Below are 15727 nucleotides of genomic sequence, written 5' to 3' on the forward strand. Positions count from 1 at the left end.
AGCAGGAGAAAGCTAAGGTATTATTTTAACAGCATCATCCTGAGAGACATTAGGCTAAAAAAATTTACCTTTATTTTGCAAGGTTTTCTTGACACATGAAGAACAAAATTGGATAAGAGCTGCAATTTGTGCATCTAAACATAATAAGCATGAATTCATGAGAGCAGGCTCTTGCTCCATATCAGACATGTTATGAAACAGTAAATAAACTTGTACAAATAAGTTTCAAAGATTTTAATATTCAATTAAAATAAGCCAAGGAAAAAATTCACTAAGGAAAAAATTTACTTGGGAAAAAATTCATTTTATCCCTAATTAGGATCGATCCACAGTTAAAATTATGTGAGAAAAATTAAGAAAAAAACATTTAATAAACATAAAAAACCTTCTAAAATACCCCTCAGGCAACCCCACACCTTAATTACTGAGGTGCCTTACCTCTACCAATTAAGACAGGATCCCCCAAAAATAGAGAAAAACAACTTTTTCCTCAGAAACATTATGAAGTAAAGCCGGTCATGCGACCGCAACTGCCGAGCTCAAATTACTGCTACGACACAGAGAGGCACTAAAAATAGCTTCCTGGTACAATGAGTACCGGAAATAACCGTTTTTTCAAATGTTGCATCGGTTTATTTTAAAGCAATGGGGAAATGAATAAGCTGCTGAAATAGAAAAGTAAGCCTTACTTTCAGTTTAAACTTGCATTGTTTTATCAAGTAAATGTGTGTCAGAAAATAAAGCCTAATAAAAACATTTTACCCTTTCTTTTTAAAAGAGATTAATCTCACACATGCTACAGTGGCCTGGCTTCATGCCCCAGTGTAACCCATACAACAGGATTATCTATGTCCCAATAAAATAGCAGTGTATTTTAATTTGTTAAGTGCATGGTCTCCCCAACCGGAAGAAAAAGTACTTACCAGCTCCGCTGTCCGGCATGAAGACAGTTACAATGTATGAGAAGATATAGTTTTTTTTTTTCTTTGTTTTTTTTAAAGAATTTTTTTTCTTGAGGTTGTACAGATATGATATTGCAATTACATTCAAAACAATGTAAGTAGAACTACCACACATATGAGTGTTGCATGTCTGTTACATGCAAATAATTACTGAACAAGAAAGTAATAACCAGAGCAATAGTAAGAGCTAAATATCTAGAAGAGGTAATATAAAGCACAGACATACTAGCGCAGTGTAATATACATGTGTCATAAGAGCTAAATATCTAGAGGAGGCCATATAAAACACAGAGATACTCATGCAGTGTAATATAGGTGTGTCATTAAAGCTAAATATCTAGAGTGGGTAATATTAAACAAAGATGTACTAGTGCAGTGTAATATACATGTGTCAAGATGAACTATGGAACTTAATTATCTATTTGTTGTGAGGCATGAATAATAGTGTTGGGGGTATACAAAAGTATATACACTTATATAGACAGATGGATATAATTATAGGAGCCAGGAGTGAGCTGTCAGGCTATCTTATTCTGATGTGCTAAGTGGTACATCTAATGATTACAAGCTATCACATTCACTATATAACGCACAGGTGGAAAGGATGGTAATTGAATGTAACAGGATCAGAGTTTTCACAGCAGGAATGACAAAATAGGAACCCATGGGCTAGTAGAACATATTAACTGAGTCCCTGTCAATTTATGCTGCAATATGATCATCTCATATGGCTAATGAAATGCAGGTTCTGCATGTTTAGAGGAACACATGCTAGTCCGTAGCTTTCTTGCAATAAGGAACGTCTTCCTACTAGGGATTTAGTAAGAAGCTCACAGTACAGTACTCCAGATAAACATTATGCAATAGTATTGGGGGTGCTGGCATCCACTGTAAGAATCAACTTTAATGGAAAAATATAGTAAAGTCAAATACTAAATAAAAAAAATAAAAAAAGGATTCTCAGCTGGTCCCATCAGTGTATTATCCGTTTAACCTATGCCGTGTTTGGGCGGCATCCAAGAGGAAAGTGGTGTAACCTCTTCTACTGGCAATGGCAACTGGTGTTTGCAAGATACCCGGTAAGATGAAAAACACGAATCCTCGTCAGCAGACATCCTAGTGACTTGCAGTCTGAGAAGGTGCTCCCCTCCCCTAGTAGCACTGAGCGCAAAAACTAATCCGGTGGTGTTCTCCTGGAATGTGTTAATGAGGGTGGAACAATCCAGAATAATGAAACGGTTCTGTTTCTCATAAGGTTGTGGAAGAATCTTTCCTGACCAAGTAGTGTGCTCATCTATCTGGCATGGCAGGTATTCTGTCTTTATCTCCAAGTTTGATATAACTCCATCACCCTGGGAGGGGCTGGCCGCATCACCTCTTACAGGGTTCAGGATAAGGGGTGCTGGACTCTCACAGATGTGTGCCAAATTGTAGTCTGATTCTTTCTCTTCTCTAGGTGGACCCGAATGCCTCCAATATCGATCAACTGGTTCTGCGGTAGGATCTTCTTCTTGTTTCAGGATGTTGTCTTCCACATGTGCATGACGTACTGTATGTATAAGGTTTTCAAAATTCCTGCACATCTGATCTAGTTCTGGCAATAATTTTTGTATGAGTCTGTTGGTGTCCTCCATGATCTAGTCGGTGTAGAGTAGTGGTAGTTGTATCTACGCTGCAAACCCCAGTTACAGGGGGTTGGTAGGATTGAAGAAAATGAGGCCTTTGCTACCGGTCTCAACGATCTTATTCAGTTCTCTGAGGTCACAAATACGGCAAGCTTAAATAGTTCTGGGATCAGCAATGTTTAGTGAGTTCAATTCTCCAAGTCTTTCCTAAGAGCTGCCCTGCTTGCCTCATATGGCACCAAGACACAGTTCTTCACAGAGACCTTTAAAAAAGGAAGAACAGAGTAGACAACTCTGGCTTTCTAAACCAGTGCAGCAATTGTTAGGAAAACTCAGTAAGTACCTCTTTACAAGTTCCTAACTGCTTTAAAGACACCATTACCCGATTGCAAGGAATGACGTGGAATACGGCTATAGCCCAAAACTTGCTTGTAGATGAAAATTTTTCTTCAGACACCTAAGCTTCACCTCCTCCATGCACCTAAGGCAACGAGAATGACTGGAGGTTGTGGGTAAGGGAGTGATACTTAGTAGTTTAACTGTGGTGCTTTTTGCCTCCTGCTGGCCAGGAGTGATATTCCCAACAGTAATTACTCAAGCCGTGGACTCACCATATCTTAGGAAAGAAAAAGCAACAGCCATATTAAATCAAAATATATCTTTCTAGCAGCTATGAATTATTGACTTTTCTATTTCCAGAATGTTGACCTCTTAAAACCCAATTTCAAGCATTATATCATGGTGGTGCATATGGATTATTCCCAGTCTAGTTTCTGAACAGTTCAAGTATTAATAAACATTATTATCAACCCTAAAGGAATCAGATGTTTAAACTATATAACCTGAACATAACTTAAAACTCAGTCATCAGAATTTTAGTCTTTGGAATTTCAAAAATGTTAACAACACTGTGAAACATATTTGAAACTGCAGTCTCTTCATGAATGTGTTATTGGTTAAGTGAAATAAAACTGCATTACATCAGATTAGGTGGTATTTATTAGAAGCAATTAACCGTAGGATGTCTAAAGTCTCTAGGAAAAATCTTTAGTAATACAGCCAAAGGAGAAACAGGATTTTTTGAAAATTAGTTCTCTTCCAGTTTTTGCCAAGACATTTACAGAAGAAAATAAATAAATAAGCTGTATCAGCTAAACTGCTCAACTCCAATATTTGGAGAATATTGTTTCAGCATTAGAGATACTTCTTGCAGCCAATGCTCTCAAATCTTGGTAAACAAACAAAAATTGGAAACCTAGTGAACTTACCAATAAAACTGCCCAGTTAGGTGGGCCAGGTCCCAAACTGAACATCTGATCTGTGCTGGTTCTGTTAAAACATCTAAATAGTATCAGAAAGAAAAGCAATTGAAGAAAACAAACCAGTCTCAGCATCAAAGACAAACAACACTGTATTAAGAGCAAAGGCCTGAGCTACTCATTAATTTTAAGTAAAACAGCAAAACTCTGCAGTAGCCACCATCAAATGTATCTCTTAAATGTAAGGGAATAAAAAAATATATACAACACATACATCTAAGAGAAGAAGCCACGTCTTTGGAAAATTTGTTAAACAACTAAGAAAAACTGGTTCTAAAAATATAAAAGGTCAAAAAAAAAGAAAGATTGTGGTACTAAAACTGAATTCTGCTCAAGTAAGCTTGAGAGGTGTATAACAAAGAAGACACCCTTTGGACTCCTCCTTAGCAGTTGAATGAAAAATCCTCACAGACTGGAAGGATGTTGCATGAAATTCAGCTTTTAGTTAAATGGGGAAAAAAGAAAGCAGAGTCTGATCTATATCAAATGATATGAATAAACACTTTCAGAAAATAGGAAGCTTCACCAAATGTATTTATCCAATGAAACAACATGAAATGGAATTTCTGACCCTCTCTTTGGTAAAATAAAAAACACACCAAAAGATTAAAAACACTTTTAAAGCAGTCAAAAGGCTTAACTATTTTTTTTGTATGTTTTTAAACTACAGAAAAGAAACAAAGTCAATATGATAATCTTTGCAAATTGACTTAAAGGAACTAAACAGTAACACAAGTTTTTATTATAAAGCATAGCTTAGGAATTTTTTTTATTTTTTTATTATGCTGCCAAAAAGATTTTCCAACTTCTGTAAAGTTCCTGTTAACAGAGAAATGTACGGTCTGGAAGATCCACCTAAATGCAAAATTAATAGAAAAACTTTTTCCCAAAAAAATATCCTAGATTATTTATAAGTAAATAATGGTGTTAGGGTTGTGTTAATTGTACATTCCGTTTTATAAATCTCTGTAACCAGAATATAGGTAACATCCTTTGACATTTGAAACCAAGTATTTGATTTATCAACTTATTTGCACATATAAATTAATGAGTGTGCTGTTGATGTAGACAATTATTCCCCAGAATCCACCATGTTGTGTATATTATTCTCTGCATAATGCATTGATGGTGCGAATAACCTGTTTTACTCTGCACCAGTGGTTATTGGCAATGGGTGTATTGATGGGGGATCTGAGATTCCTATACTTTTTTTTTCAGCTACTTTACCAAATCTCATGTTCACCCCATCTCCTGCCACTGTGCCTCTGTTTGCCATAAAACTTTTCAGTTAAAGGGGTTTATGCTTACCTGATAAATGAATTTATTTCATGGTGGTGAGAGTCCACGATCCATAACTCCTGGGAATTACCCTTCCCTACCACTAGGAGGAGGAAAAAGATTCCTAAAACCCCAAAAAATCTATAAAAACCCCTTCTACCTCACCAATACCTCAGTCTAATGTATAGCTGTGCACAAAGGGGAAGGAAAAGTAATAAGTGCCACATAAAGGGGGGGGGGGGGGGGGGGACAAGCCAAGAAAAAATAAGGTAGAGTCTCGTGGACTCTTGCCACGATGAAAGAAATTAATTTATCAGGCAAGCATAAATTATGGGGTTTTTTTCATACAGGTGGTGAGAGTCCACAACCCATTACTCCACGGAACTGATGCCCGAGCTGTGGAGTCCATGAGTAATAACAGAAAATGGAGGGATCTAAAAAACATCTTTTTCACTGAGAAACTAAATCCAAAACCCTAATAGAGCCTAAAAACGGCAATAAAAAATAACCAACAGACAAAAATATATCAACCTGAGACAACTCCCTGAAGGACACATTACAAAGGCTGCCTCAGAAGCAGCAACAACATTAAAATGGTAAAACAAAACATGCAGTAACGCCAAATGGCTGACAAGTGGCAACTGGTCAAAAAAACAAAGCAAGCAGAAATCCATCTAGATGGAGGCAAAGACAAGACTGAGGTACTGGTGAGGTTGGAGGAGTTTTACAGAGTTCTTAGGGTTTGGAAATCTTTGCCTCCTTCCCCCGTGGTAGGGATGAGTAATTCCCATGAGTAATGGATTGTGGGCTCTCAACACCTGTATGAAAGAAATACAATTTTGTTCTTTCAGAATTTAGAGCATACAGTTTAAACCAACTTCTCAACTTACTTCTGTTAGCAAATTAGTTTAATTACTTTGGTATCCTTAGTTTAAGGAGCAGCATTGCAATACAGGAAGCTGAGCACATTGGGTGAAACAATGACAACATTTGTATGTGTACAGCCACCAATCAGCAACTAGGTCCCAGTAGTACATTGCTGCTCTTAAGCCTACGTAGATGGGTTTTCAACAAAAGGATACCAAGAGAATAAATACATTAAATAGAAGTAAATTGTAGAGTTGTTTAAAATTGCATGCTCTATTGGAAACATGAAAGTTTAAATTTGACTTTACTGTCCCTTTAAAAAGTCTCTTAATTTAGAGACTGCATATATTATGAAAACAAGCTTTCCAGTTTACTTCTGTTATCCAATGTACTTTGTTCGCTAGGCATTTGTTAAAATGTATTTCCTTTCCATATAAATCATAACTTGGTAGGCTCAGGAGCATGCATGTATCTTGAGTACAATAGGGTGACAGTTTCTGCAGCAATGTTTTTAAAAATGCATGTTCTATCATGCTCTATCTCAGGACTGCTCAAACTACTGCCCATGGGCTACATCTGGCCCTCTAAGGTTTTGTGTGGCCCTTAGAAAGCAGATGTGTTGCCAAACAAATAGATAATTATGCATGTGTATTTGTACCAATCAGTAAAAATTACATTTACTTTAAGCTTAACATTAAATATTTTTCTATGTAATTTTTAAATAAAAAATTGATTATAATCTAATTTTATTTTGAGATGCTCCCTTTGACAAAAGATAGCTCGCCTTCCATTATTGCTCCATTCATTTTCGGTTCCCAGTACTGATTTTATAAGCACATATAAATCTCTTGTCTCCTCTTTCTCATCAAAGATTTCTGCAGTGTACATCACTAGCCTTAGGTGAAACTCACACTGAGATGGGCTACAGTTTAAATGTCCCCTCTGTCTACCCAATAACCATTTAAGATGTGTGGAACCTTGCAGCAGTAGTAACTATTATAGAAACGGATTACAGGTGGCCCTCGTTTTACAACGGTTCAGTTTACACCGTTTCAGAATAACAACCTTTTTTTCCAGTCATGTGACTGCTATTGAAAAAGCATTGAGAAGCAGTGCATTTATTAAAATAGCCAGTAGGTGGAGCTGTCCACTTGTGTTGCAGCAAAGCCAAGCAAGCTGAAATTAACCCGTTTAACCAGACCTGAGCTATTGAGCAGATTTCAAAGGAACAAGATCTTCCTGTCTATAAATCAGTCCAGATTGGAATGCACAGAAAGAACTGTTTGCAGAAAAATGCAAGTGAAGTCTGTGTTGTGTGATTATTTTATTAGGTTTATGTATTAGGTGTTACTTATGACAATTTTGAGAGGAGCCTGGAACCTATCTCCCTCACTTCCCATTGACTTACATTATAAACTGGGTTTCAATTTACAACAGTTTCGATTTACAACCATACCTTCTGGAACCTAACCCCGGCGTAAATTGAGGGCCACCTGTATTATAATGCAGAATTCTTATATATAAAACTTGTCAGGTTAGAGTAACAGTTTTAGATTCTGATACCAATTTATTCAAGTAGAACAAAAAAAATGGTTTGAAAGGACAAGGATGGTATATTTAAATAGAAGCTGAAAGTGATTCAGTGTTTCCAAATGGGCAAAACGCATGCAACCCAATCATAAGGAATCACACGCAGTTATAATAAAACATGAGTGAGTATCAAAATTATGTGCAGCTGGAATTTAGATTGGGAGGGCGAAAATGAATGTTCCTTGAAAGTAAATTATCTATCCTGCAACAGTTTTAATTAAATGGTTTAATTTGTTATGAATGCGATTTAGTTGCAATTAATATTTCAAACAGATTCAAGCAGACTTTTAAATTTAGTTTTAGCATATTTTTTCGCAGCACCATATTTCAATGCAACATGTTAATCAAATTACAGATACTTTAATATGCTTTATTTATTGCAAGCATTAGTGAAAGATTTCAGAGGCAGACTACATTTAGGGTATTAAAGCATGCAGAAGTTCCATACTAGTAGCAACAGTTAAGTTTAAGATACTGTGCCATAATTAATAATATCAAATGCCAAACATTAGTTGCAAGTAGGTAAAACAGTAGTTAGTCTAATAATCCATGCAAAGACAAATCTTGCCTCAGGATTTTTCTTCTTTTGTCTTCTTTGGCTAAAACACAAGAAACCATATATGTTTTAAAATATATCAAATAATTTAAAAAAATAGATTAAGGGGTATATTTATCAAAGCGTCAACTATGTTGCATTCATGGGAGTCAATACGCTTGCCAAACATTGCGGACGAGGATCTGAATACGATCTCCTTATTTATCAAAAAAGCCATCAAAAACCTGCGCGTCAAGTACGATGCGAAGAGCATCGGACTGGTGTTAACTAACAGTCATGGATGTCGCGGCTATTCGGGTTTTTCCCAACTTTATGTATAAAATTTCATTACTGTCCACGAACAAGCACATTTCTTTTCAGCCCATTATTGTATACTAGTGGGAAAGCCTGCCCAGAGGGCAGTTTATTGTGGTGACGGAACCACCGAACCACCCTGCCATTTTCGGAAGGGCAGTCTATTGTGGTGATGGAACCACCCTGCCATTTTCGGAATCCACCTGGATGCAGCTTATGCTGCATCCAGGTGAATTACGAAAATGGCAGGGTGGTAAAAGAATCCACCTAGATGCAGCTTATGCTGCATCCAGGTGGAATCTTTCACCACCCTGCCATCCAGGTGGATTCCGAAAATGGCAGGGTGGTGAAAAAATCCACCTGGATGAGGCAGATTTTTTCATCATCCTGCCATTTTTGGAATCCATCTGGATGCAGCTTATGCTGCATCCAGGTGGATTCCGAAAAAAGCAGTGTGGTGAAAGAATCCATCCAGGTGGATTATTTCACCACCCCTTTTGCGCTCTCCCCCTCTCTTTTGCTCGCTCTCCTCCCTCTCGTTTGCTCTCTCTCCTCCCTCTCGTTTGCTCTCTCTCCTCCCTCTCGTTTGCTCTCTCTCCTCCCTCTCGTTTGCTCTCTCTCCTCCCTCTCGTTTGCTCTCTCTCCTCCCTCTCGTTTGCTCTCTCTCCTCCCTCTCGTTTGCTCTCTCTCCTCCCTCTCGTTTGCTCTCTCTCCTCCCTCTCGTTTGCTCTCTCTCCTCCCTCTCGTTTGCTCTCTCTCCTCCCTCTCGTTTGCTCTCTCTCCTCCCTCTCGTTTGCTCTCTCTCCTCCCTCTCGTTTGCTCTCTCTCCTCCCTCTCGTTTGCTCTCTCTCCTCCCTCTCGTTTGCTCTCTCTCCTCCCTCTCGTTTGCTCTCTCTCCTCCCTCTCGTTTGCTCTCTCTCCTCCCTCTCGTTTGCTCTCTCTCCTCCCTCTCGTTTGCTCTCTCTCCTCCCTCTCGTTTGCTCTCTCTCCTCCCTCTCGTTTGCTCTCTCTCCTCCCTCTCGTTTGCTCTCTCTCCTCCCTCTCGTTTGCTCTCTCTCCTCCCTCTCGTTTGCTCTCTCTCCTCCCTCTCGTTTGCTCTCTCTCCTCCCTCTCGTTTGCTCTCTCTCCTCCCTCTCGTTTGCTCTCTCTCCTCCCTCTCGCTTGCTCTCTCTCCTCCCTCTCGTTTGCTCTCTCTCCTCCCTCTCATTTGCTCTCTCTCCTCCCTCTCATTTGCTCTCTCTCCCTCCTCTCGTTTGCTCTCTCTCCCTCCTCTCTTTTGCTCTCTCTCTCTCCTCTCTTTTGCTCTCTCTCTCCCCTCTCTTTTGCTCTCTCTCTCTCCCCTCTCTTTTGCTCTCTCTCTCCCCTCTCTTTTGCTCTCTCTCTCCCCTCTCTTTTGCTCTCTCTCTCCCCCCCTCTTTTGCTCTCTCTCTCCCCCCTCTTTTGCTCTCTCTCTCCCCTCTCTTTTGCTCTCTCTCTCCCCTCTCAGTCTGTGTTAATAAAACAAAAAATATTACAGGGAAAAAAAAAGAAAACCTAATCCATACGAAAATAAAAAAAGCCCACCAAAATAAAAACACCCCCTAACCTAATGCTAAACTACCAATAGCCCTTAAAAGGGCTTTTTGTAAGGCATTGCCCTAAGTTAAACAGCTCTTTTGCAGTTACCAAAAAGTCCCTCCTAACAGTAAAACCCACCAAAATAAACACTAAAAAAACCTAAACTATCCATTGCCCTGAAAAGGGAATTGTATGGGCATTGCCCTTAAAAGGGCATTTAGCTCTTTTGCTGCCCATCCCTAATCTAAAAAAAATAAAATTATTTTTAAAAAACCCTAAGTCTAACCCCCAAAAATTAAACCTAAGTTACAGAAAATAAAAAAACAAATTACCAAAGTTTACAAAATTAAACCTAATCCCTATGAAAATAAAAAAGCCCCCCTAATATAAGAATAAACTGCCAGTTGCCCTTAAAAGGGCTTTTTGCAAGGCATTGCCCCAAGATAAAAAACAGCTCTTTACATTAAAAATACACAAAGTCCCCCCAGTAAACCCCTCCACCCACTAAACCCCCCAAAATAAAAGAACCTAAAACTAAAAAAACTACCGCTTGCCCTGAAAAGGGCATCTTTTTTGGCATTTAGCTCTTTTACTGCCAATCCCTAATTTAAATAAAACAACCCCCCCAAAAAAAAACCTTAAAAAAACCTAAGTCTAACCCCCAGGTTGTTACTCACCATTCCTGAAGTCCGGCGGAGAAGGTCCTGTTCAAGGCGGTGAAGTCTTCTTACAAGCGGCGTTCTCTTCTTTCTTCTTTCAGGAACAATCCGGCGCGGAGCGGAGGGCGGAGCTGAAGACCGGAGACCCTGGAGCTGAAGACCGGCGACCGTGGAGCCATGGAGGATCCTCTAAGTACGATTGCCGCCGTACACTGAATAGTGAATTCAATGTACGCAATTAAAGATGGCGTCCCTTGAATTCCTATTGTTTAAATCAGCCAATAGGATTTAAGTAGCTCTCATCCTATTGGCTGATTTGAATTTGAAGAATTAAATCAGCCAATAGGAATTCAAGGGACGCCATCTTTAATCGCGTACCTTGAATTCACTATTCAGTGTACGGCAGCAATCGTACTAAGAGGATCCTCCACGCACCATGGCTCCGTGGTTTTCAGCTCCAGGGTCGCCGGTCTTCAGCTCCACCCTCCGCTGTGGATTGTTCCTGGAAGAAGAAAGAAGAGATCGCCGCTTGGAAGAAGACTTCACAGCTTGGAACAGAACCTTCTCCGTCGGACTTCAGGAATGGTGAGTACCAACCTGGGGGTTAAGGGCAATGCCCAAACAAATGCCCTTTTCAGGGCAATGGGTAGTTTAGGTTTTTTAGTGTTAGGTTCTTTTATTTTGGGAGGTTTGGTGGGTATTTACTGTTAGGGGGGACTTTGTGTATTTTTAAATGTAAAAGAGCTGTTTATCTTGGGGCAATGCCCTGCAAAAAGCCTTTTTAAGGGCTAATAGTAGTTATTTCTTAGAGTAGGGGATGTTTTTATTTGGGGGGGGGGGTTATTTTCATAGGGATTAAATTTAATTTTGTAAACTTGGGTAATTTGTTTTTTTTTATTTTCTGTAATGTTAGCCTTTTTATTTTTTGTAATCTAAGCTTATTTTTTGTAACTTTAGTATTTTGTTTAGTTAATTTGTGTTATTTTAGGGGGTGTTAGTTTAAGGGGTGTTAGGTTGGGGGCTTAGTAATAATTAATTATTTGCATTGTAGGTTTTGGCGGTTTAAGGGGTTAATAGGTTAATCAAGTTTATTGCGATGTGTGTTTTTTGCGGTTTAGGGGTTAATGGGGTAAATAGGTTTATTGCGCTGTGTGGGTTTTGCAGTTTAGGGGTTAATAGGTTAATTATTTTTGTTGCGATGTGGGGGGTTTGCGGTTTAGGGGTTAAATGGTAATTAGGTTTATTACGATGTGAGGGTTTTGCGGTTTAGGGGTTAATAGGGTAATTAGGTTTATTGCGATGTGGGTGGTTGACGGTTAAGGGATTAATGGCTTTATTACTTTATTTTGTGATGTGTGGGTTTGCGGTGTATGTGTTAATACTTCGTGTGGGAGGTTCGTTTTTTTTTTTTTTATATACTTTGTGCGGGGAATGTTTTTTTTTCTTTTTTGTAATGCTCCATTTGCATTCGCTGCATCCCAGTGTATTCCGAAAATGGCAGGGTGGCTGCATCCCGGTGGATTATTTCACCACCCTGCCATTTTTGGAATCCACCTGGATGCAGCGACTTCTGTTGGCTAACTCGCACTGCCAACATTCCATTGAGGATGCATGCGCAACTGCCGACGGACATTACAAACGCAATTATAGTATAGATAGTGTAAATGTATTCTTTTTCTGAGCAGGACTAATTGCGAATATAGCAAGTAGCGACATATTTGGTGCAAAGTGGATAGTGAATTATTAGAATTATTTTTAATATTGTATATACATATTTTAGTAATCAGAGTATCATATGTATTTATTTGCAATCAATGGATATTTTAAAGGCATAGGAAAGAAAAAATTTAAGTTGCACTAGTGGGAGCTAGCTGCTAATTGGTGCCTGCACACATTTGTCTCTTGTGATTGGCTAAATAGATGTTTTCAGCTAGCTGCCAGTAGTGCAATGCTATTCCTTCAGCAAAGGATAACAAGAGAATTAAGCAAAGAGAATTAAGCAAATTTCATAATAGAAGTAAATTGGAAAGTTGTTTAAAATTGTATGTTCTATCTAAATCATGAAATAATATTTTGGGGTTTCCTGTCCCTTTAAGAACTGGGCCAGGTTTCTCTCTGCACTTGTCTAACCCCTCCTGATTGCAATCTATTTTTAAAAACCACTCCTTCACAGGTGTTATAAAATGGGCTGGCATATAAAATGACATTTCTTACTGAAAAAGAGATTCAAGAGAAGGAAGAAATACACTGAAAATAGCATGACAGTAAAGAGGTGATTTTAATTTCTGCTGTATCTGAATCATGACAGTTTAAAGTTATGTGGGCTTTCCCTTTGAGCTATCAGTTTAAGATTATATTGAATCAAACATCAATTCGAATTTTAAAATCCTTGTCTAAAATATTATACTGTGTGTTCTAATGTCAGCATCAATGTTTATCTTTAATACTAATTTCACAAATACATACTTTCAAAGTATAATACACAATGTAACAAATGGCACTTACAAGTTCCGATGAGTGACACAAGTATCGAGAATTTTAATTAATCAGTGATAGTTTATAATGTGTATTTGAATCAGATTGGCTGATGTCAAATCATGTGATTATGCATATTCCAATCAAAAGTGGTGGAAAAATTCACGAGTGTGGGTTATTTAAGAGTTTGTGTCATAATCGGTGCGAAAAGTGTTGCATCAAAAATGGCGCGAAGTGTAGAGTGGGACTTGTAATAACATGGTGCACATATATTTTTTCAAAAATAAAAATGAAGTTAGCTATATTATGTTGTGTATTTATTTAATTTTATCTCTATATCTATTAGGGCGACACGTTTGGGGCAAAACTTTGCACCAACTATGTACAAATAATATTGTCCCCTTGATTTGTAATGAGATACAAAGTTGTAGCATAATCCATCAGTAGTAATGTATTTTTCATTTTTATCCCTATATCTACTAGAGCAACAAATGTGGAGCAATAATATTGTTTGATTTACAAAGGGTATACAATTTTAATAAAGTTTCTAATTTACTTTTATTATGTAATATACTTCATTCTCTTGCAGCATCGACCATACGCTTTCTGTGTTTTCAGACTCCCATTGAGTTCTATGGCATCCATGACCTAAAGGGTGGTGGATTGAAAACCAAATACACTGAGTCGGAAAAGACGCACGCGTAACTGTTTAGTTAGGCTATGATTACGGCTTTTGCTGAAACGCGTATGCTTTACACAGCTGTACCCTAAACCTATGTGCTGTTATGTCTTTTATGGTGGAGTAACCAAGAACTTTTAAATACCCACATGGGTGCAATAAATGCTAAGTTTTATATATACAACGGACTTGCTCAGTTTTCTCTTTTTGTCCCAGCTTCAAATAGTGTCAAATAGGAGGGCGAATGAACACGATTCCGCTCGAATTCCACGGGTTTTCAACTCGCATCGATGTGCGTCGGATTGAGATCGCGGGATTGTATGTTACGTCACAAATTTCCACATTTGCCGATCTTGAAGCTTTGATAACTACGGCGGATCAATCTTGCGACAATTACGACGTGGAATTCCAGCGTATTTTGAGTTGACGCTTTGATAAATATCCCCCATACCCTTTAAGACATTTTAGTGAGTTAAATATACATCCTATATAAGGCATACAAAATACTTCTAAACTATATTTTCAATATAAAGTAACTCAAGTACCAAACATTACGTTCATCCTTTTTTCAGTATATATATATAATATATATATATAAAGATATAAGAACATTCACGGCTTCAGCATCACCGATGAGCCCTAAGTGTGCACACTGTCTATTCTAAAGGTGCAGAGGTGTTTCACCTTAACTGCATGTAGTCATGGGTTGCAAAAAGTGTGGTAGTATGCTGCAAAATACTAAAATTTGTGGCACACAAACATACAATTTCAGTGTGCTACCAGAAAAAAAAGGTAGCACGCTGAAGGGTGAAGGACTTTGGTTGGATTATCCAGCTCTATAATGGTATGAAGAATTTGTATCTTTTTTTTACTTTATAACATAGCTTGACGGGAAATTCAGGATATTTTATATATGTATAAACTATAGCAATAAACAAGCAATGAATTGCAAAATATTTAAATAAATGTTTTCTTTTAAAAAAACAAAACATAGTACTGTCCCCTTTTTAGCACAATATGCAAAGTTTTACTGTCTTAGAGCAGACCACTAAAACCCTAGTGAGTATGTTTATCTCCTCTCCTTTGACTGTGGCCAACTAAGGTTAGATGTGCAATCTAAAATTTGGGTTCCATCCTTTCTAGAAAGAAGCGGGAAAAAACACAATTTTTAGAGATATTTTTCAGCAAAACCAAGCAAAATAAATATTGAATGCAAATTGTAATGGTGTGATATTTTCATTATTTAAATTAGTTTATGGGAGATCACATTTTGAGTTTAACCTGCAATATCTACTTTGCAAAATTGTGTTTCTAAATCATTGGTAATAAAACAAATAGTATTTCTCTGGTATTGTCACCTTCAATAACACAACAATGGGTTGTGTGATTCTGAAAGTGGCCAGCACATCTTAAAATTGCATTAAAAACCCAGTTACCCATAAATCAGTTTCTTCACACTTGTGCCTATTTACAGAAGGCAGAAGTTACCAGATGTCTTCTTGCTATTTACATATCCTCCCCCCCTCATGTCAGCATTAGGTATAGACAAGGCATAACTTATATGGAGAAAGAAAAGATAACAAAATCTCCTATCTGTGTATAAAGTGTCAAGTAAAGTTAAAATGGATTTTATAGACAAGTTGTGGACAGGTTCCACAGCATGATGTAAGAGCAACTATAGAACCAAACTACAATATTATAGAAGTTATATCCCAAATAATATTTTTCTCGCCACATTTGTTAAATATGGCTAGAAAAAAGTAATGCTCTAAATGCAAACACTAGAAATTATCTAAATGAAAAAGAACCTAAAAAGAGAAGACCAGGAATATAAGGAAATAACATATATACTGTCCTGTACCTCAA

At 37.8% G+C, this 15727-nt stretch overlaps 1 protein-coding gene across 5 annotated transcripts in view; it reads right to left on the reverse strand.

Moving 5' to 3' along the window:
- TPST1 (tyrosylprotein sulfotransferase 1) overlaps positions 1-15727 on the reverse strand; it is a 403891-nt gene that overhangs the window by 47233 nt on the left and 340931 nt on the right. For 2 of the 5 annotated variants that reach the window (XM_053707438.1, XM_053707436.1), the window contains exon 5: positions 8210-8240. The exons of the other annotated variants lie outside the window; for them this stretch is intronic. In XM_053707438.1, coding sequence (XP_053563413.1) covers positions 8211-8240 — 30 coding nt within the window. In that variant the 3' untranslated portion in view covers position 8210. The remainder of the gene's footprint in view (positions 1-8209; positions 8241-15727) is intronic. 5 annotated transcript variants of the gene reach the window in all.

This window comes from Bombina bombina, chromosome 3, assembly GCF_027579735.1.
Source record: "Bombina bombina isolate aBomBom1 chromosome 3, aBomBom1.pri, whole genome shotgun sequence".
Taxonomy (NCBI): Eukaryota; Metazoa; Chordata; class Amphibia; order Anura; family Bombinatoridae; genus Bombina; species Bombina bombina.